Source organism: Martes martes (genome assembly GCF_963455335.1).
Source record: "Martes martes genome assembly, chromosome: 8".
NCBI classification, from domain to species: Eukaryota; Metazoa; Chordata; class Mammalia; order Carnivora; family Mustelidae; genus Martes; species Martes martes.
The window spans coordinates 132678051-132701119 of record NC_137895.1 but is presented as its reverse complement, the minus strand read 5'-3'; the positions used below and the strand labels follow the sequence as shown (position 1 = coordinate 132701119).

The 23069-nt window shown below is 49.2% G+C and overlaps 1 protein-coding gene across 6 annotated transcripts in view; it reads left to right on the top strand.

Annotated features, from left to right (window-relative positions):
* Positions 1-23069, top strand: part of CELF2 (CUGBP Elav-like family member 2) — a 505935-nt gene that overhangs the window by 380032 nt on the left and 102834 nt on the right. For all 6 annotated transcript variants that reach the window (XM_080810117.1, XM_080810118.1, XM_080810116.1 and 3 more), the window contains one exon: positions 22957-23039. In XM_080810117.1, coding sequence (XP_080666243.1) covers positions 22957-23039 — 83 coding nt within the window. The remainder of the gene's footprint in view (positions 1-22956; positions 23040-23069) is intronic.

The following is a 23069-nucleotide window of genomic DNA, read 5'->3' as shown; positions in this document are numbered from 1 at the left end:
GGTGTGCCGCCACCATCCTGCCTGGCCTTGCCACCAGGCCACTGACTGGTGGGGGGAAGCTGTGGCAGCTGCAAATACTGGTGGACTAGATTTGGGGGGAGCTGCTGCTAGTCCATGGACACCACCCCATCATAGGCCCCCCCTGTGATAGTCTGTTACAACGTCGCAAGTGAGCATGTGAATTGGGAAGTGTCTCTCCAGGACTTCCCGGATTCACACTTAGAATGTTCTCCTGCATGACCTGGAGTAAGTTGCATGCCTTCTCAGGGCGCTCAGGGTAGGAGACTTTGAAGAGAGGCACTGGTCTGCAAGAATGCCTGTATTAGAATCACCTGGACAATTAAAGCAGCAGGAGGATCCGGGCCTGGACCCCACCCTCGGGAATTCTGATTTAACTCCTCTGTGCGAGGGCCTGGGCAGCATCTACACAATTTCAGGTGAATCAGATGTGCAGCCGGATGTCTGAAGACCCTGGACGGACAGGAAGAGACGTTCTGAGGCAGGGTCAGGCACTGAATAAATCCAGCTGGATGGTCCTATCATCACGTTTTCCACTCACGTTGGCGATCCCTAAGATTTCACCTGGCCAAGTGTAAAGTTACGGCCATCGCGACCAGGTTCTGCTTTGTTTTTCTTAACATTGTTTCCAACACCCTCCACCGCCTCTGTGTTTGTGTGTGTGTGTGTGTGTGAGAGAGAGAGAGAGAGAGAGAGAGAGAGAGAGACTTCAGCGTGGTGGTCCACCCTCCTGAACCCAGATGCTCCCACTGGTGAGCCCCTCCCAGAGCGTGCAGGGATCATCCCATGGAGTGTCATACTGGCCTTTCTGGGGGGGGGACGTGGTTCCAGCATGGACTGTGAGAGGCCAGGCTCTGCAGGCAGCAGGACTGTCCTGGCTGGAGTCCTGTCACTCTCCTTCAGTGACGCCCTGCCAGGTACAAGGGGAGGGAAGGGGTTTGGGTGGATGAGGCAGTTAGTTTCCGTCTCCAAATCTTACAACGAAGAGTCTGCAAGCAATCGCAGGTTTATGTGAATGAAGGGTACAACTCAGAAGGCTCACCTTGACAAGATAAGTGCAGCCATTATGTTTAAAAGAGCCCAGAAGAACATTTCAGCACGGACCATGTTAACTAAGCAAGGGTGTAACTGAGCTCACACACAGATCTGCGCGCCCGCCCGTGCCCCATCGCTGCTGCTGCTTGCGGCATGCGAGGCCCGGAAGGTGAATCAGACCTTCCGAGTGGCAGAATTTTACCATAGGAGAGACACCTTCTGTGGGTCCAATTCAGTTTTTGCTGCAAGGAAAAAAATAGTGCCCGTTTAACCGGAAGAACGTGATCTGTATAAGGCCCTGTTTTATCTTACGCATGTTTGTATCACTTTGTTAATGGAACGGCTTTTCCAAGAAAAGCTAGGACGCATGAGCTTATACGGTGCCTCACACTTACAGATGTGTACTGGAGCAGTTCTCAGGAGAATCCTGGGGAGGGGGCGAAGAGGGAGCCCGTTTCGTGGAGGGGCAGGTGGCTGTGTGCAGTTGAAGCAGTCACAGGGCTAGGCATGCGGTCACCCTGGGGATCGGACTCATGGTCTTGTTTCGGTGCTTTCTCTGTTGCACAACTTTCTGCCTTTTTTTTTTTTTCTTTACATCGAGCTTTAAAGAAGTAAAGATTTTTCTATTCTCATCTTGAAATGAAAACATGAGGAAATCGAAAAATTTTTGAAGGGAGAAAATCAGCTTCAGCCTAGTAACGCCAGTAAAGCCACCGTGACGTTCTTCCAGCCCCTTGAGAGTCATGAAGTTTTCAGAGGGTCCCCTGCAACACTCCAGGTCCCAATCCTGATCACAGACGCGGGAGAGGAAAAGTATAGGAGAAACCACCGAGATCCCCGAAGTAAACAGTCCCGAACATGTGACCTGGCGCCTCGGGTTGCTTTTACCAAAGCTGAGCGACATGCTCACATCTTACGCTTTTTTACTAGGAACAGGATATTACGTTACAGAGTCGGGTAGCAGTGTCTGGCTCTGGAAGAAAGTAACAGGGTTGCGAACACGCATAGGTATCATTCGCCAGGGAGGAGTTGGACTCCCTTTTTTACGTGCAGCCTGTTTCACGGAAAACAATTCACAGCCATATTTTATAGCGCCGTATGGGTTATAAAATTACCGGTGGCTCCATGCGGGGCATGCCAGGATCTCGAGAAGGAGTGGCGGTGAGCTTTGATCTCCGTGGCCTCTGCTCTGAATTCTCATTTCCAGCAGGCTCCTTGTAGGTATCCTGTGCAACTAGTGCCACCGCAGCGTAGTGGGGAGATGACAGCGGCTTTCCCTCCTGCAGCTGAGAAGGCGCTTCTGAAATGCCCTTTGGGAAGCTGTAGAAACATCTGATATTTACTATCCCCGTTCCTCTCCGAACTTCAGCTCACCTCCTATCACACCTCTAGGTGTGATAATATTTCTCATTCTCTTACAACAGAGTAATGTCACACTTGGCACTTTTACTGTCCTTTTCCTAGAATCTCCCCCAGAGTGCTTTCGGAGAGTGTTAACTGCTATTTGGCTCATTTTTCTGCAGTGGAGAAAACAGAAACCCACCAGGCGCCCCGAGGAGATTGAGTGTGCCCTCAGTGGGTGGTTCTGACCAGCAGTGAGTCAGATCTGGCATTCCCTGACCCTGTTTCTGTGGTTTGTCTGTGCTGGGCCACCAGGTCTGAGAGCCAGGCCTTGGAATCCTTTCTTTTTATCTCTGACTCTCCCCAGACCATCAGGCGTGGCCGTGCACCTGCCACATTCACTCAGACCAATAAACGTGCTTTTACAGGAAGCAGCGTCACCAAAGAAAACAAGACAGGAGATGAATTGTGTTTCAAGTGTTGGCTGGCCTCTGATTGGAGTTAGGACAAAAATTAATTTGCCATTACCTGGGTACAGCAAACCAGGCTGTACTGGCAGGCCTTGTCGTCGCAACCCTCTGCTCGCTGGAAAGGCGGGGTGGGGGGGAAGGGGTCAAAGTCACTAAGACAATAAACAAGCCATTTCCAACCTGGTAATATTTTATATGAACTGGCAGTGCTGTGCTTTCTGTCATCTGTCTTCTGATGCCTCGTTCAGCGTTGCCTCCCACTTGAGGCCAAGAACATTACAGCTGTGCCAAAGAGTGGGTGGAAAAATAGCCTTATTATTAACCTATGTTGAAAACATAATGGCTTTTTGAATGTCTTCATTCACCGATGCAGTCACACAAGATATTAATACTCTTTTTTAAACATGGCAGAACAGAGTCTTCCTTTAAACCTCTTTTGTCCGTGTCTGTGGGGCACCAGCACCTCGTGGGAAAAAATTAGCCCCTTGAAAATGACTTTCTTTTTTGCATGGCCATATAGCCTGAGTTCATAATTGGGCTATTTTTATTGGTTAGCGGCTGTATTATCATATAAATCCGTGAATATGTAATTTAGAGTCATTTAGAGCCCTCATTCCACGGTAACCCTGTGCGGCACACGAGCGTCGTTAGCCTCTTTGTAAAGGGAAAGGAGACACGGAGAGTAATTTGCCCGAACCTGCTCAGCCTTTGCTGCGGCTGATCCAGGTTTATATAAACTGGGGCGTTTCCATCGCCTGTTGGATCAGAACTTCCGTCCGCATGGACCCCACCTGTCCATAGAGCATGTCGCATCGTCCTCTCCTTCATCCCCCACGGTGGCCCCCGAGAGTGGGCGGGGGGGAGTGGGGGTTGGCAGGCAGCGCAGGGATCTGTGGTTGAGGGAGGCTGGAGACTTGCCCGCGTTCGGACACTTGGGACTCAAGCAAGCCTGTGGGACTTGGGCCAGGGCCCGAGCTGTGACGTCGAGCATGCTGCAAAACCCAGGGTCCTTCCGTTTCGGGGGTGGAACCGCACCCCCTCCCCTACCCGGTCTCATCCATGAAAAAGGCTTTGTGGCTTCAGGAGCATCCATTCACCTCTCCAGTTTCAGTTCCCATAAGAGACGAGGGCGCTAGGGGAGCCAAGGGTTCCTCATCCAGTGTCACCGGGGAAGGAGAAAACCAGGATCATTTTCTGCGCTCGCCAGAAGACAGTTCATTGTCCATGTCTCCCCAGGGAAAGCCGCAGTGACATTTATTGACTGTCCCTGGGTGAGCCAGTCTCTGTTAAACAACACACAGTAGAAGTGACAGGGACGGCCCTCAGGGGGCGGGGCTCCCGCCACTGCCCAGCATCTCTGTGCTGTTCACCTGCAGAGTCAGAGGCGGGAGGCGGGGCAGGCACCTCTGCGATCTCCCTTCCCAGATGGGCTCCTGGTATTTCGGTACACGGAGACCAAATCCGTTCCACTTCGTGCACGCTTCCTTTGTGGCTGTGTATTCACTGCTCAGGTCAAGTCACGTGTCGGTGAGGGACCTTCTCTATCTCTTCTGATGCCGTTGATGGCTTTCTTAAGGATATTTCTTTGGATTTTAAAAATTGTGTTGTGGTACCTTCGAGGCCGTGGCAAGATAGTCCTTTTTAATACAAAAGTTGGGTCCCCCTGTACAGTCGCAGTCACTCGCTAAGCAGACCCCATCTAACTATGTCAACGTTGCCGGTGATTTATTGCTTAAAATTGGAATCAGCTGATAGTCGGTTCCACCGGTTTTAACTCGGCAGGGTTAATCTGGAACCTGCTGGTACACACGAAATAGTTGTTTTATCTGCTGTTTGAGACTGATGAAATGTGCAGAAGACGGCTGTGTAATCAGTCAGGTATCTCTCCGGGTTACAGCTTCTTCTGTATGGCAGTGCACCATCTCAGAAATAATTATTCTGCCGCAGTTAAAACATGGGAGCCGAAGGCCGGGGAGCTGACAAAGCCACGGTGTTCAGCGAGTCTGTTTCTGAATTGGGCTGTTGTGTTTTGTTATCTCCCGAGAGGGAACACACGAGTTGCGATGGGCAGACCTCCTAGGAGCCTGCGAGCTGAGGGCAGAGGCCTGGGGCACGGACACTTAATCTGGTGCCAGTGTCCTCTTCTACCTTTGATCTTTCATTTTTAGATAAACTAGATTAGAGGAAACGTCTCGTTCCCTCCTCGAGACCTAGACAGGCCCCTTGGAAACAAGGATGCTGATGCTTAGAATTTTCTTTTGTTCTGAAAGCAGTCAAAAGATATCGAAGTTATGTGAATTTCCGGGGGGGGGGGGGAGGGGAATAGATTCTAGACCACTCTCTACTTTTCCACGTCTTGCTTTCATAGGCAGCTACTGAAGAAGACCTGAAAGGTCCCTTGGTCTGCTCCAGATCTAGTACCTTCTACAAAACTCCTCTGAAAGGCGAGCACCATAGTGTTTGGTTTTGTTTGTTTGTTTGTTTCCCATAAACCGTGATGTCTCAAGGGATACTTTTTCCTGTTGACCAAGATGCTAGGAGTAATCCGTACGCAACTTACTGACGTTTCAAGGAAGACCCAAGACTTGAAATAAAGTCTTTTTTGTAACGGTCTATTGGTGAGGTTATAGGACCTGTCTTTGAAGCAAAAGTGGAATGTAAGTTTTTCTGTGTCTAGGAAAAAAGACTACAATGAATTGTAGTCTGGGGCAATTCTCGTCTTGCGGACCAAGCGTCCCTTATCTGTTGGGTGGCCAGGGACACCTGATGGGCAGGGGTTTGTAGAACGGGGATGAGTCCGATCTACAAGTGTGTGATTACTCTTTACAGATGAGAGTTGATCAAGGAAAAGATGATCGTTTTATTAGAACCCAGGAACATTATCTCTGGCACCAGCATCTTTCATGGAGGCGCACGGAAAGCCGTTCGGTTAAGGACACATGTGAGATGCTCTCTGTGTGCTGCTCTGAGGTTTTACCCTCCTTGGTTCAGTTGCTGGTTGTCTCTTTGCCCCTCCTTTCCCTCTCAAATATACAGCAGGCTCCCTGCGAGCCGACTTCCATCCCTCCAGCCAAGCGCGGCTCCTGTCATTGCCTGAACAAGGGCCCTGCTTCCTCTTGCTGGTGGTTATAAGCATGAGAAGATGTCAGGCTTGGGGACAGAGCAGGCCCAGAGGTCACTTCCCTGTCTGCAGTCTGGATTAGACCCATCGGGCCTAGCAAGAGGGACTGACGCATGTGGCCCCCCGCCCTCCTCCCTGAGTATGCCTTCTCTTGAAAACTACATTTAATTACATGGAGTCCATTTCTAGTCACAGTTTGGAGCAGGCTGTCCAGACTCCAGTCAGCTTGTCTGTTATGAGGAAAAAGCCATCAATATTTTAAAAGCTGCTGACAGGCAAGAAGTTTGCCCTGATGCCTGGAAACTTAGAATTTTTTTTTTTTTTAACTCTCTGTGAAATCTAGTCATTGTGTCTCTACAGTTGTACCGAGGAAGGCTTAACATAGAACAAGGGACGTGATGAAGACTAATGAGATAAAACCAATCAGAGCCGGAGGCGTCAGATAACCTAGATGTGTCCTGATTGTATAGCCTGAATTTCTCACCTGGGAGCTTTCCGGAGCAGCCAGCACCCAGAGATGCCCCAGCATCAATGTCACAAAACTGGGTCATGGGAGGTGTGGTCTGCTCTCGAGAAGGTATTTGAGGGCAGGCCTTCCAGGGGCGGATTTTTGACAGTCCTTCCAGATTTCACCTTCACCCAGACTTACTGGCATTAGGGAAGTGCTCCCGTGAGGGGTTTGGAGGGAGGATATGAACTCTCCAGGGTCACTAAAGAAGCTCTATTAATAGTGTGCCAGGACCAGAACCAGAAACTGTAGGTTTCCCAGCTGCCCCCACACTCACTTGTTCAGAACCCGTTTATGCCCAGCTGTCTCTCTGCCGTCCAGCCCCACCCTTAATTCCATTCAAAATGTTAATTTTTCTTTGTTCTGAGATCACAGCTCTGAAAACCTCTTCTTAGAGCAAAGATACTTAGTCTTTTTGTACAGCTGTTTAGAGTCCCATAAAATCGCAGCCAAGGAAGATTTAAAAAAGAGGTGAATTTATTAAATTTTTTCAAATGCCTGTTTCCTAGTTATTCATCGCAAACACCTCGGCATCTCATACATGCTGTTCTAGTGGGGCCTGTGCTTATTTCTGTGATTGTTGAGAGGGCTTTAAGACAAGGAGGGAGCTACCTAGGTACCAAAAGGGCTTGAAGACACCAGTTGCTCGCTCCTGTCTCAACCCAGGGAAGTGGTCCAGGATAATACCCTTGCCCTCTGCCACGTCCAGACCCCCCGCGACTTCTCCAGGTCAGATGTCTGTGTCCACCTGCACAGCACCCCTGCCCAGCACCCACACTCCTTTGAGATTTGCCCCTGGGTTGGGGCACTAGAGGAAGGGAGCTGGGAGTAAGCCTGAGTCACTGCATCACTGGATTTGCACATCCTTTCACTTGTGGACGGACTGTCACCCTACAAGCCTGTGGAATTAAGAGTTGCTCCTCTCGGGGCGCCTGGGTGGCTCAGTGGGCTAAAGCCTCTGCCATCGGCTCAGGTCGTGCTCTCAGGGTCCTGGGATCGAGCCCCGCATTGGGCTCTCTGCTCAGCAGGGAGCCTGCTTCCCCCTCTCTCTCCCCACCTGCCTCTCTGCCTGCTTGTGATCTCTGTCAAATAAATAAATAAAATCTTAAAAAAAGAAAAAAAAAGAATTGCTCCTCTCTGAGGATTGCAGTGGGTAGACGTGCCTCTCGAGAAGCATTACCTCCTCTCAGTCTAGCTAATTTTACCAAGTGGTTCGGTCAAAAAAAAAAAAAAAAAAAAGAAGGAGAAGAAGGTATTCTGACCATGAAACGGATTTAAATGCATTGCGCCCGTCATCTCCCTGATTTCACTAGACACACACCCCCTTCTGGCTTCTGAAACATGCTCTGACCTCCTGGCCTGTTTGAATCCGGGCCCCTTCGGCAGATGTGCTGAAGGTGTGGGGGAGGGGCCTGACATGTTACTGTTTCAACTGTGTTTTTGTATTTTTTTACCACTAGGTGTTGCAGTAACCAGAATAGGCTTGCATCCTATGATAGACCCCAAAACGGGTCAGGGCCTCAGACCCAGCAGAAATCTCTTTCTTGCTCATGTCACTAGTCCTTTCTGGGTGTTCTTGGTGGTGGGCAGCTGTCCCCCACCTGCTGGTCCAGGGACCCAGCCAGCTGTATCTTCCGGCTCCGCCTTCTTTCCTGTCTGATCCATCCAGAAGAAAAGGAAGAAAAATATGGAAAAGTTAGGTCCCATCTACTAAAAGCCCTGGCCCAGGGCACCGGGGGGAGGGCTCAATCCGGGAAGCATCTGCCTTCGGCTCATGTTGTGATCCCGGGGTCCTGAGATCGAGTCCTGGGTCAGGCTCCCTGCTCGGTGGGAAGTCTGCTTCTCCCTCTGCCCCTCCCCTCCACTCGTGTGCTCTCGCTCTCCGCTCTCTCTCTCGCTATCAAATAAATAAAATCTTTAAAAAATTTTTTAAAATAAATAAAAGCAGCAAATACCCCTCACACTTCCCTCCCTTAGACTGCCGTGAGCCACACCGCAGGAGGCTCGCTAACACGTTCCCCCGTGGGCCCTGCGCCAGTCCTGGCCGGTGGTAGGAGAGAGGACGTGTGCAGTGGCAGCGCGTGGCATCTGCCATGGGGGGGTCTTTTCCTGCAGAGCTCCCCAGGGTTCTAAGAGAATGAGTCTCGCTGGGGACATTTGTACAGATTTTCAGCCCTTAGCCCAGGACGTCCCCACCCAGTAGGACCCCAGAGTGGTTCCAGGAATCCATTTGATTACGCACACTCCCAGTGATGATTATCTTTAGGAACAATTGAGAAACACTGTTATCGATGCAATTAGGTTGTAGAAAGACTGTAGAAAGGTGCATTTTTGCACTTTGAGGCTGGGGATCATAAGTTACAAGGTAGGGTGGCAGACCAGATGAATGAGATATAACTCCTGGCGCCCTTGTTTGACTGTCTTTAGCCTTAGAATTTGGCTGTAGGCCTTGTTGTATAGACAAGGTTATGCTCTGACTCCCGTGGGTAAACACTGTTAGAAAGCTGTCCATACAGTTACTACGGTTTCTTTTAGGCCCAGAGTTATTTTACGGTTTCTGTCAGATGCTTGGAATATACCAGCTTATGACAGCTCTTAACACAGGAGCCAGTGTGTAAGATGGACTGGGAATGAAATCTTGGGCATTTATTTTGCCTCCTGTCATAACGTTGAATCTTTTAGAAACCCACCACCGGGGGAATTAAAAGCGTAACTGTATCAGACGGAGAGTGGTTGAATTATTTATCAGTGACCTCAGTCCAAACATGAAGGACGGAAAGTTCGCCCCCCAGCCTCCTGCACCTGCCAGACAAGTGACACGGGATGTGAGGGATTCCGTGTGTTGCTCCCCGCGGCACACTGGGGTCCTGGATGGCTTTCTTGGCCTCCTGGCCGTCACGAGGACCACATGCCCCTCGACGGATCTGCATGTGCTCGGGGCAGTCACACCGACGTTAACATTAGCCCAGGACAGTCACACTTTGGAAGGTGACCCTTCCTCTCTCGCCAGTGTAGCAAGTGCTCCGGAACAAACCAGCAAAGAGACCTGTGATCCACTGTCGGGGATGGCCTGAGCCCTTGACCTCCCTGAGTGTGAATAAAATCTCCAACTGCCTGGGAGACCCTACGTGGTGGGGCAGGATCACCTCTAAGTGCAAAGAAGTGTCATCATCATTTGTTATCTGCACAGTTAGGAAGCAGCCGAGGCTTGGCTGTGGAAGGGGTCCGTGGTGCCCCGAGCCCGGGAGCTCACTGCCGAGGGTCTCGCAGAAGGCCTGCCTCCCACCAGGTCCGAATGCTCTCGCGCGCAGGATCCAAACAAGCAGCGGCCCTTAAGTCCAAAAGAGCTGCTTGGAAATCCATCTTCATCCAGTCCTCTCAGGATGGAAGGGGAGGCTGCGGGAGACTCCTGTTCTCTTCTCTCTAAAGGTGTCACAGAAGAGTAAGTGTCATTGGCAATGATTGAGAGAAATGGAAGTTTTTAGATCCGATCCCGCTTCCGTGTGTGCGGCGTGGGGAAGGCTGGCTGATCGATGGCGCGTTCTTCTTGAGTGAAACCAAATGGCCGCTAATCAGCGTGTGGCGTGTAGAGTTTTCTGTAATCTCAGAATCAAGGAGATATTTCACTTTTCCCTCTGAGGTTTCCCAGGCGGAGATTCTGTAGGCGAAGAAGATGGATCTTCTCTCCACCTGCTAAAGAATGAGCACTTACATCTACCGCTAAGTTTTAAATACATCAAGTGCGCGGACCGTATATTATATTTTTCTTGTATCCATAATCTGTTATACTTACTTAGTTTCCTGAAAAATGGAAGGCCGTGCTCAGCAGACGTGAGGGTTGAGATTTAGAACAATGAGGCACAGTGGTCTTCGGCACAGTCTGTGTCGTTGGATCCAGGGCCCAGGATGCAAAGTGGGGAGAAGGAGTGATGGAGAGAGCGTGTGGAGCTTTGCCTGTAGTATCCTGGGTTCCTGTCTCTTGTCCCAGGATGGTCACTGACATTACCCCCTTCTACTTGCCCAAGTGTCCCCACTGGCATGAATTCTTGAATCACCCTAGATGTAGAAGGCGGCTTCCTGGTGCCCATAAAATGATGCCCTACAGTAGAAGGAAGAAAAGCACCTCATCTTTCTTCCATGGGCTCTAGGGGCCAGATTCTGAGCTTGGTGCTCTGTATACATGATCTTGCTAAATGGATGAAACAAAATCTGTCTCACCCAACCGGTAGGCAATACCCATCTTAGCTCAGAAACTGGTCAGTTGAACCAGAGGACTTTCTCGGGAAGTGAGCGGGGTGTTGCCTGGACGGTTTTTATCTCCAGTCGCCCCAGTCAGGGAGGCTCGTGGAACATGGAGTCTGGAAGGAAGCCGTGTTGCTGTGCGGCCAGCACATGGGAAAATGGCCCCAGGACAGTCCGTTGAGAAGTGGATGCCCAGCATCATGCTGCGCCTTGTGCACGGGACCGAGGAGCCTTTCGACGTGGCCCCCCGGCCCTCTGAGACCTTTAGGGGTCCTTAGGTGGGCATGATGCTAAGGCGGCGCCTCCACTGTGATAAGACAGCAGTTGATCAGGCGGCCAGTGGTTTTCTTCTTGCGTCTTTTCATGGTGACGGGAACTCTCAGAATGAAATCCAGCCCCTGGGAAACCCTCTGTTCACAGGGTGACTGAATTCACTTCTGACACATGTACCCCAGTTCTCCTCCTGACCTTGTCCTCCCCTGATCCGAGACCTTTAGAGTGGCCTCTCCTTGTGCGCAGCCCCGCGTCCCTGTTTACCCTCCCCTGTTGTTGCCGACAGAAAGGGAAGTGACAAGCCTGTGGCTAAACTCCTTTTATAATAATGAAACCCGGATGTGCCCACGAGATGGTGACGGGTTTTATTTCAAATCACAGACTGTTTCAGGGAATTTTTGCCTCCTGGGGGAGAACCATCAAGCGTACAGTTGGCTAAAATTTTGTTGGCCCCTGAATAGGGAAGTCATCGAGAGAATCCCATTAACATTGATTGACAGCTCCGAGGCCATGTAATGCATGTTCAAAGAACTCGGAGGCCATGCAAATGGGTGAACTTGGCTGGTTCCAAGTAATTACTTCAGAAAGCAAGACAACAAAATCAATTCCAAACCCTATTAAAGGGTGAGTGGTCATCACTTACGGGAGAGGCTCCCTCGTCTCCCTCCATGGAGAGATCGGCGGGGAGCTGTGCGACACTGTGGCAGGCGTGTCCATGCAGCCTTTCTGTGCCTCAGTTTCCCGTGTTACAACATTGGGGTGACGCTATTGTGGCCTTCACCTGTCTCTTTGGGCGTGGGGCTTACAGAGGAACATAACCAATTCAAGGTGGACGAGAACCTGGCACATTTATGAAGCCCTTTGATGTCTACGTCAAGAGCTGTGTCCCTCCATTTTCATCAATTATGTTGTTTAAGAGCATAACCCCGAGGCGTAATTGCTGTTCCTAACCCCATTTTACAAATAAAGAAACAGAGGGGGAGAGAGGTTAAGAAATTTGCCAAACACCCCGTCAGTCCGAAATGCTGATAAGGGCTGACTACTTCCCTCGCCGGCAAGCTTTATGAATGAAGCAGGACCGAAATAGCCAGTGTCGCTTTGAAAACTGTCACAGTCTCTGCCATGAGAACTCCAGGCCCAAGGATACTTGCCTTTTATCCCCAGAACATCAATTTATAGTTGGCTGCAGAAGCGCATTTCTCCTATGAGTTCCGCTGTCCCAGGCGATTTGTAAAAATATCTCCCTCCCTGATCTCCACGCGCATGAAAGATGACTCAGTTACCAGGGGAGTGGGTGAGACAGTTAGCACGGCCAGAAATATCAGCTCTAAAGAATCCCCACCACAGGAAAAAGACCGGAATCGGTACAGATCTTGACCTTAACCGGCACCCAGTTTCGTGGCTCTCTGTTCCAGGGTGGCCAGAGAGACCAGAGTTAGGAAGGAGTTACGACTTTCCACACTTCGATTCCAGAAAACAAAACAAAACAGAAAACACCTTGCTTCTACCTCAGAGTGAACTGCTGTTAGAACAGTGCAGCCCCAGCCTAGAACAGGCCCTTAGAACACGCGGATACAGCAGTATCAGGGATCAGTGCAGAAGGAACCAGGCTCAGCTTGATTTTACTCATGCTAACGATACTGGGCCCGCACTCAAAATGTCCATGAATATAAGCCGCCCCACCCTTGAAGCTGGATCAAGAAGTTGAGACGAGACTGGCCTGGCCAGAAAGCACCATACAGCCCAGTGTGCTGAGCTGAGAATCCTAGGAAAACAGATATGATTTTAACGTGCCTCTCATTGCTGCTAGGCTCCTAATTATAATGCCATCCTGATCTCAGGAGAATGCATCCTACGAAATAAACTTATACTAGAAACTACTTTTAATGAGGTCCCTCAGTACTTGGGAACCTAAATCCTTTTTAATTGGATTCAAGGTAGAACTACCTTCTACCACATTTAACCCTGGGATGCCTTCCTTCATCTCTGTGAAACTCCCTTGGTTAACCCAGTCTGGAGCCCTGTTCAAGTGGCCAGGCCCTTGGAGAAGGGGGCATTCCCGCTGTCCCCTTGGGTACCCATGACTGCCTCATCACCAAGACTCTGAGGAGACTGACCTGGCCCACCATGTGGGTTTTAGGGAGACTTCTCCATACTTCCTTCGGTTGGCTTATCAGGTTCAACCTAGAGTTATTTTTTTTCCTTACCTTCAAAGAAAAAATAAGGTCCTCCTTTCAACTGTAGAATTAGTCTTTTAGAATGGAAAACCAAATCCAAAGCTTGCCTGTTACCTTGCCTTCCAAAGATCTAATGACTTTCCCAACAAAGGAGGCTGCTTGCTTGCTTCATCCTGCCCCCTAGGGCTCCCTGACAAACACAGGCACCAAGGCCTCTCGCCTTCCCATGCTTAGAGTGGAGTTGGAGTGTTCGAGAAACGGCTAAATGCTGTGATTGTCCTATCTGGGGAAAAGGTGACATTAAAATTCTTCAGATACTTCTCTACAGCTATTAGACATCTGAAGTGGTTCATCATAAGTGGGTTGTTTCAGAGGCGCAGGGATGGGGAGAGAGCAGATTCCAGCAACTTTGCCCTTGACGTCTTTTCTGTCTATGCTGCGTTCTTGTTGGGATTTACATAATAATGGTGAGGCAGTGTTCATGGCGCACAAAGCTATGCACATCCGTCCACAGTTGCTTTCCCAAAAGGCCTGAAAATGCAGTAGATTTAATCTAGGTCAAAAAAAAAAAAAAAGGGAAGAAGAAGAAGAAGAAGAATTAGAAAAAAAAACTCAATTTTCTTGGCAGGAGATTTAGAAAGTGTGCCTGGGTTCGTTCACAGGGCCATGGGAGTATCAGGAGATAGTTCCTCCAGGAGAAGTCCCCAGGGCAGCAGGAGAGGGGCAGTAGCCTAGATCTGGTGGCCAGTTAACAGAACATGGTCACAGCGGGTCAGGTGCGGAGTCTGAGGAAAGTGGATGGAGTTGCGCAGAGTGGGTGAGATCCTCCTTTCCTTGGAAATTCGATTGAGGTTTGCTGTGGAACAGTAACCGTGCTGGGGACAGGAGTCTGGGTTCTCGGAGGAACATCGATTCCCTGCCCCAGGCACCCAGAAATGAGAAGCACAACTCCTGTCTTCTCGTCGAGATTCCCAGGGGGTTCCCCAGGAATCCAAACCGTGATGTCCACATCATCCCAACACTGAAGGCAGAATGGGAGCGTTGTTTCTCTGCTCCCTAGGTAGTGGCCAGATGGTAATACTTTTTACATCAGGGTGCCAATTATATCAAACTCTATAAAACTCAGCTAATTGGATATGGTTTCATTAAAAGTTGGTTTCTACAGGAAGTGGCCTTTGTGTTGGGTAGCTGGTATTGTAGCTGGGGAAGTCCCAGTCTCAGATAGAGAAAAAAAAGGTTGTCCCAGGAGACTGTCCAAAGTTTAAAACGAGGGGTTTCTAGGTTGCAAGAAGACATTTTTGGTGCCATGGAAGGTGGCAGCTGTTCTGGGGATCTTTCAGAGAAAGGCAGAACCTCTCAGGTGGCGTATTCTCCTTTGACGGGCATTGTTGTTGAAGGCGCTGTCAGTCAGGAATTACCCAGATGGTTATGCCTTTGCTCTTAGCTGCTTGTGCGTTGGTCGATAGTCTGCTGACTTCCTCCACGGGTGATGGAGAGTTGGGTTACTAGCATTAACCGAATGGAAAATCCCGTAATTCCAATGAAGAGGTACAGAAGCCAAGAGAAGTCCATGCCCTCTTAACTTCCTCTAATTTTTTTCTCCTCAGTTTTGAGTTTAAAGCAAAAAAAAAGGACTGGGACGAAGAACAAAACCCTTCATCTTCTTGGAGGTCCTTCCCATAGATGACCCACGTATGCTTGTTTTATTCCTTTCCTTCACCGTGGCCATGCTGGTGTGGCCTCCAGGTTCAGAGCTGCCGCAGTAAGGAAGTCGTGCACGGGGCCACGTAGACATGCTCAGCCCGGGGCCTGGGTGTTAAATGTGGCATGTGAAATCAGAGCATGAATGGTGACATCCCATCTTGGGATCCTCTAGAACGAGCCAGGTTGCGAGGGCAGAGTAAAAGGGATAAACACCCAGGACCATCGAGGCCGTGAGTTAACAACATTGCATTTGCTAGAGGTCTCCCCTGGCGGGGCCAGCTCTTGGAGGGTAGGCTTTGGGCTGAGGGAGGAGAGCCATCCATGCCCCTCCAAGGGACCAGTTTGCCTCCCAAAGGGCCTGCGTGGGTTGGACAATGGCACCTCGTCATTGTCTCTTTCCTTGAAATGCTAAGGGTCACCTTCCAGACCACTGGAAACTACTTCCCGTTTTTGTTTTTGTTTTGTTTTGTTTTGTTTTAAGGTCATTGCCGAGTTTTCTTTAAAAATTTAATGCAGGGGATTTTTGACGGGGTTTTTTTGAACCTTTCACTGCTTTCTAGAAACTGAAAGTCGGGGGTCTCGTCAAGGGGGAGGCCAGTGATTGATAGTCGAAACCTTTAGTGTGCGGAAGATTCACTCGAGCACAAATGTACCACTTAGATCAACAACCTTTGGACTCTGAAAAAAGTATTAAATTCTCTATACAGTGGCTAAGGTTGAAGGAGAAAATAGATTACAAGAGGAATCAAGCATGGGCAGTATGTCCTCTTTTGACTTAAACTGGTTTGTGTGCTGCTGACTTGACAAGAAGCCAAGATCCCAATGGCAGTTCAACTTGCGTAAAGCAGGCACCTGCTTTGCTTGCAAATGTGCATACAAAAGAGAGCCTCATTCACAGAAAGAATAAAAACATAGCGGGTTCTCTCATTTAGCCTTCCAGGGCCTTGGTCCCTTGATCCGTTGGCCCCTCGGAATTCAAAGACAGCCTTTAAAGGAATTCTCAATTCACAACATGATGGCTTTGTCGATGTCCTGAATTCAAATGTATCTTGAGCTAAATATGTCTGCCAGGACTCTTACTTTGTTTTTGAAGGAAGTAAGTACAGTGTTCAGTCATTAGCTGATCATTTTGTGGCTGTCTTCAGGTGTTTATGGGCTGAGATTTAGAAAGGCATGTAAATGTCCCATGTCTGATATGTTGAATGGCCTTAAAGTCGTGGACAGTCCCATGGATGGAGTTCACATGGGGAGACGGGTGTTCAGGGCAGAACCCCATATGCTCCCAATGTGAAATACTTTTATCAGCTTAGCCAGAGTGGTGGGAAATCTTTTTTTTTTTTTTTTTTTTTTTGCTTTCTCTCTTCCGTGCTGACACTCTTCTTCGGGAATAATAACTTAATATGGAAAATTGTGTATTTCAGAAAACGCTCCATGATTTTCCATATTAAGATACTACAAAAGAGTAGCATCAAAAAAAAAAAAAAAAAAGAACCGTTAGGACTAGAACATTCCAGAAAGGCCCTTTCTCCTATTTATGAGAGTACCTTCGAAGGAGTGTTTACCCCAGCCTAGGCCGATAGCTCCTTGAGAATCATGAGGAACTTTAGTAGGATAGCCGTGGGGAGGGCTGGTTCCCTGTGCCATTGCGAGTGTAGACTACTGGCATGGGATCTGAAACTTCCATCCCGTAGCTGACAAGTGACTATTCCAATAACTGAAAATCACGAAGTCACTGACCTCCTGTCTTTAAGCCTGCGTTCTCTAGTACAAACTGTCTTGTCATCCATATTGTAGAGTAAGACTCAAAGCCGTCTTTTTAAAATGGCCCCTCCAGAGCAGGAATCCTTCATTCCATTCCTCCCCAGTGCGACAGGGTTTGGCAACCTCAGAGGACATTTCATTAATCAGTATGGTGTCGGTTTTCCTAAGGGCAGAGCTAGTTTTAAAACCTGGTTTTTGGTCTCTTTCTCTAAGGCTGTGTCTACACTGCCCTCCAACTGAAGAATAGAAACAGTGCTCTTTGACTCAGGGCAAGGCATGATATAAACTGGTGATCTCTACGTAAGCAATGCGTTTATTTTTCTCTGTGAGTATTATTACCGAGAGTTTCCAAGTAAAGATTTTCAAGAGAAACAGCTGTGGTTTGAAAAGATGTGTGATAATCCAGATGGTTTCTTTGAGGATAAATCTACTTGATCATTTAAAATTAAAGTCTTTCAGTAAAGTTGAGTATCTTTATGATTTTAAATACACTACTGGTGCGTGTGTGTGTGTGTGTGTGTGCACACACGCGTGTGTAGATATCATTGGCCTGTCTTGCTTGGGGCTTTATCTTTGGAAACAGCAAAAACCTCCTGAAAGTGTCTCAAATTATTCTGCAATTAAGCCAGCAAAATACCTGAGGGAACTCTTCGTGACAGGCAGAAAACTCTTTGTGAAGAGATAAAGTCAGACGCCAACTACCCTGTTTGGAGTAGGTAGCACTTAGCCTCTGTGGGAACTGCCACTCTCAGCTTCTGAGACAAAATGGTCTAATCATATCTCACGATTCATTACAATGCTGATTGCACATGGTTTCACACGTGGAACATACGCAATCAAATTGCTAAACTTGTCACTGTGTGGGGATCTGGGTGACCAAAGGCTCCCCATCCCCCTCCCCAACTCACTCTTTCGGGGCCCAGCGTCCATTTGCTGCTTGCGAACCCCCCAAAGACTTGCGCTGGTCGGCCTTCGTACATGGCTCTCTGCCCCCCAAGATCTCCCCAGGCCTTGTCTACCGTCAGCGTCGCTCTCTCTTACGTCGCCCTCCTAGGAGCTCTGCTAGGTGTTCCCAGTGCAGCCGCAACAGGAATTCCCAGGGAGATGTGAGTGACCCTGTGTGGGGGCCTCCCACACTGGGACTTGGTTCTGGAACCCCCTCCCAAGTTTTACCCCCAAACCTGTAGCAGCCACGAATTTAAGAACCCCTGGTGGGGAGTCATGGGGCGGTGTCGATAAACAGACCCGTGAGAGGTGGGTTGGGGGGAGGGGGTGCTCTGAAGTCCAGAGCCCTTATGGATACAATGAATTGTCAAGTGTTGGAAAGTGAGACGCTGTCTAGGAACGACGGGCGGGACATCACGTTTGTCCTTTCAGAGTTTCGGCCGCGGGCAGAGACTCCGGAAGGGGCAGATAGAGGTGGCAGGCCTCGTCGGGCAGCGCGGTTGTGAGCCCGTGTGGTGTGGTGGAGACCTGCACGTGGGGTGACTGAGCCGCCTCGAGCAGGATCCGGGGGGCCCGCCGCACCCCTGACCGGCCGGACGGCACCCGTCCCCGCTAGCCCCCCGTGCCCCTGGCCGGGACACTTTGGTCTGCGCCATGGAGCAGAACCTTCTTCGACACTCCACGGGCAGCTGGGAGGGAGGGGATTCCAGAACGATGCCGATGCCAGAGGGCTTGAACCTCTTGGTGCCCGCTGCAGCCGAGGGCCTTGGCCTCGCAAGAGCCCCTGGGCACGTCGGTGTTTAACCGCCCGCCTCGCAAGGGTGTTTGAAAAAGGACCCGCTGAAGGAGGGAGGTCTGTCCCCTGCCCCGGACTGCGGAGCCATCTGGTGTCGCCGCTGACCTGAAAAGGATTCCAGTGACTTTCAGAGCTGACTTACAGCTGGCGCGGGGAAATCTAAGGGACAGGTGGTTCCCTGAACAGCTGTACGGCCAGATAGGGGAGGCAGGAAAGAAAATCCCACCTTGGCTGAACCGCCATGGTTTTCTGGGATCTGCGGTAGCTCCCTGGCCTTTGGCCATGATAATGACCACATCAAGGCAAATAATACTTCTCCCTTCCTTTCGTTGAAATAATCTCAGCAGGTTAATGAATCTAAGATTTTAAGTGAGCGTATCAAGTGAGGGATGGATGAGAAGGACTGGTTATTAGCTGGGAGGGTTCTCTTAGAAATAGGGGTCTTACTCTGGTGGTGTGCAGGCTCCTGGGTCTTTGGGGGGAAAGCCACAGATTGCTCTATCGAAGGTGGTCCCCTGAATTGGTAGTTCTGTGTTTATCCTGCAAATTGAAGATAACTTAAATCCAACGCTGTTTTTAAGTGAATTAGTTTGCGTGCTGAAATGAAGCACAAGTTCTTTGTAGCCCAAGAAAAGTAAAGAAAAATTTTGACTTTTTTAAAAAAACTTGCTCTAAACGAAACCCTTGGGCTGTATACCCATGTTGTTTTGAGGACTGTAGGCAGCCCTGGGTTTTTTTCGCTGATGGAGAGGTAATGAAACCAAAGTGGCTAAGGTACAGAGGAAGTAAGCTGTTTCTGCCCAAGCCACTCAGGAACCAAACATATGAAACTGAAAGTAGAGTCCGGGGTGATAGTCCCAACCCTGTTGTCTTCCCCAGAACCCGCATGTTTGTGCAAGTTGTCCGGTGCATGAGGGTACCCAGCCGAGGCTACCAGCAGAGGCAGAAATTCAGCCCAGACCCCGCTCACCAAGCCTGGGGCCAGGCGAGGAGCCGTGCTCACCTTTCCCAAAGCTGCTCGGTGTGTTTCCCGAGCACAGCACTGAGGGGGCTGAGCTGCTGGGTGGGGGGTCGGGAAGCAGATCGCCGGTGCACCCACGATATTGTGCTGTGCATTACAGCTACAGCCAGAGCTGTTCTTGGCATCATCTCCAAAGACTTTGGTTCAGATGGGTGTGGAGTAAAGGAAGCAAGAGCTGTGCACAGGCTGAGGAGGGTCTGTCGCGGGAACCCTGACTTCACTGTATCAGCTGTACAAGCAGAGAGGACCCTGGACGAAACTGGAAGGAGTCTGAGATTTGGGGTGTCTTCCCATCTGCCCTTTTGGACACGAGACTCCTCTCCGCATTCCTTTCCTCTCTGCTTCCCCATCTCCTGCTCACTTGCCTTTCCCCAAACACACGCGTGTGCGCGCACACACACACACACACACCCCACACTGCCTTCTACTCACTAAGAACTTTGTTCAAGAGGAAAGCGCTTTAGCCAAATGTACACAAAGATGTAAACCGCTAAGAACAATTAGATGATTCCATCCCCACGGGGGGAGCATTTTAATACTTAAATCAGAAACAAACTGCACCGTCCTAGTGCGTTTCGGGCGGCGAGAAGTGGTGGGGATTTTGTCGGTTGTTGAAGGCAGGAGCACTTCCTGTGTTCCCAAGACCTTCCCGTCTGGGCCTGAGCTCGTCCAGCTGGACCCACACGTGGGATTCACTCAGGAGCCTCATCTCTGCTCCTTGGTGCTTTTATCTTTTCACTGATTCAGTTCTCCATTCGCAGTGCCCCTGCCCTTCCTTCCGCCGCCCCGTGCGCGGGTCTGGGCTTCCTTCTCAGCTCTGACCTTGGCCACGCTGGCCTTTCTTCTTCTTCTTCATCTTCTGAATTGCTTTCTCTCCGGCCAAGCACATGCCACTCCACTCCTCGGTCTTCTTTCTTCTAAGCTTCCCGCTCCCCAGATCCGTCGGCTCGAGGGTATCAGACTCTGCCTCCGTCCAGAGCTCTGGTTATCGCGGGTGAAGTTGCGAGGTTCCCCACTGCTCCCTTCTCCAGTGGCCACCACTGTGAGCCCAAGAGAGGGAGAGAAGAAATTACTGAGATTCCGTGAGGACCTTTCAGAAGGCAGGGGTTATGTCTCTCTCTGCTTTTCTTACTATACTAAGCCCAGTGAGGCGTAGTTGGTAATTTTTGTCTTCTTCTTCTTCTTAGAGTGATTACAGTGGGTTGTTGGAAGCTGGGACTTGACTTCCTTGTTTAAACTTATTCCTAGATCCGAAGCAATTCCTGTAGCGAGTCTTGGGCTCACATCATGCCACTGAACCCAGAGTCACTCATTAAATTGAACATTTCAGTAAAAATCAATCCATCAATCAATCAATCAATCTACATCAGGCCAAATGAACTCTGGTCACAGAAATCAAAATAGCTGAAGTGAAAAACTCGTCTAAAAAATTGGCCAGTCTGGGGCACCTGGGTGGCTCAGCCAGTTAAGCATCTGACTTGATTCCGGCTCAGGTCACGATCTCATTCCTAAGATTGAGCCCCACGTCAGGGTCCACATTGAGCTTGGAGCCTGTTTAAGATTCTCTCTCTCTCTCCATCTCCATCTGCCCCCCCAACTCAGTGTCTCCCCTCTCTCTCAAAAATAAATAAATAGTAAATAAAAATGGTCAGTCCATCTGTGATTCTTTCAAGAAACTCAACGATTTTCTATTTCTTCCATCACGTCCGTGAACTCCGACATTTTAGGAGTTTCTGATCCTTGGATGCCTGTAGTTTGAGTGCCAAGAAGCAGTGATCATCTTCTGCTTTGGCCAGAAGGTGAAGGTTTTGTATATTTTGTATAGTTTAATCTTGGAAGACTAAAACAAAATCAAATATACAAGTTTCCAAATCTCTTTTCTAAATGAGGAGGAGGTATCGTAGATGTGTTTAGATGCTGAATGAATGGAATTGAACTTTATTTTCTCCTGTGCTTTAAAGATTTTGTTTATTTGTTTGCTTGTTTGTTTAGAAAGAGAGAGAGAGCAAGCGAGTGAGCATACGTGCGTGACGGGGGAGGAGCAAAGGGAGAGGGAGAGAAGCTGTCTCCAGCAGACTCGGAGCTGAGTGCAGAGCCCGACGCAGGGCTCAGTCCCACGACCCCGAGATCATGACCTGAGTCGAAATCAAGAGTCAGACATTCAACTGACTGAGTCACGCAGGCTCCCCTCTCTACTCTTTTGAATGAGTTTTTGTTTTGAAAAACGACAGTGCCAACCTTTGATGGCTTGCAATGCCAACTCCCGTTGTCAACTCTGCCTTTTTTTTTTTTTTTTTTTTTACTCTTCTTTGTCTTGTTTACTTTATTCCCCTAAGTAGAAGCAAGGCTGATGCCAGAGTGCTGTGCATTTCTTTCATGGTCCTTGGTGAATGTACTCTATCTGGTGTGAGTGAGTGCCCCTCCAAGCCCTCGCCAGCTCCCTGACCCCATGCTTTAGGGTGCTCAAGTACAACTCAGGGTCAAATATTTCGTCTTCCTGAGCACATCTCCCCGCTTTCCTGCCTCAGCACAACTTACAAAGACAACTCAGCTCCGAGGCATCATCTTTTATCTTTAAATTTTTAAAGATTTTGTCCACCCCCCTTTCCCAAGCCTGACTGTACTAAAACCTACCTGCTGATGAACAGATCATTAACTGGCATCACTATCTGATTTAAACCGCTGTGCTTACCAGCATCTTTGGCTGCAAACTGAAGGAGGGGTCAGCCATCCTTCAGAATGCAGAAGTAATGGTGTAAGGCTTCAGCACCATTTTCTTGGGTGGAGGAAGGTGGCTGGGAAGAGGGGCTTTGCTGGTCTCTCCTGGGGGGGCATTCAGCCCAGACTCCCATCAGCTCTTAGATATAAGGAATCAAAAAGTTGCCAGTTGGTGTGCTGTAGCCCTACGTAATAAGACGTGGGACAGTGTGCAAACATGTGTCTGGGTGTGTGCCCACCTATACCGTAACAAAATTCCCAAACTGGTTAAAACAGCCCTACATTTTGGCCCACAAATACTGAGTATCTCATATATGGAACTTTGCATTATATACTATTGGTGGAGATAAAAAAGAAAGAAGGAAGCAGCATCCCAGCTTTTCAGAACCTGAAACGGTGTTCTACACCGCTGAGTTTAGATAGTGTTTTAAAAATGTGATGTTCTGGAATATTCTTTAAGGAAATGAGAGTGACTGCAAGTTTCTGCCATTGTCACTGTGATTAAGCCCTTCTCTGTATGCAGTCGCTACACCAGCCCCATTAACATGTCACCCACCACTTACCCACCCCCCCATCCCTGAAGAGCTGCGTTCCAGGCGGTTGGTCCACAGAGTCATGAATTGATCTCCACGCGGGTAAAGCTCGTAAATACGGTTTGGGTGAATGGCACTGGTAAAAGCCTGAGATGTTATTACTCTTCTCATGCCACTTTGTTATTTTTAAATTGCGCGTCCTTTTAAGTTGATTATTTGTTCGCCATAGTGTCCGTTATATCTAAGCAAAGCATTCACAGAAATTTCTAAAACCTTTTCATTTCTCTCTGTAGGTTGTTGTTTCGTAACATTTTATACAAGAAAAGCTGCACTTGAGGCCCAGAATGCACTGCACAATATTAAAACTTTACCTGGGGTGAGTCGGTTTACTTTTGTACCAAAATCA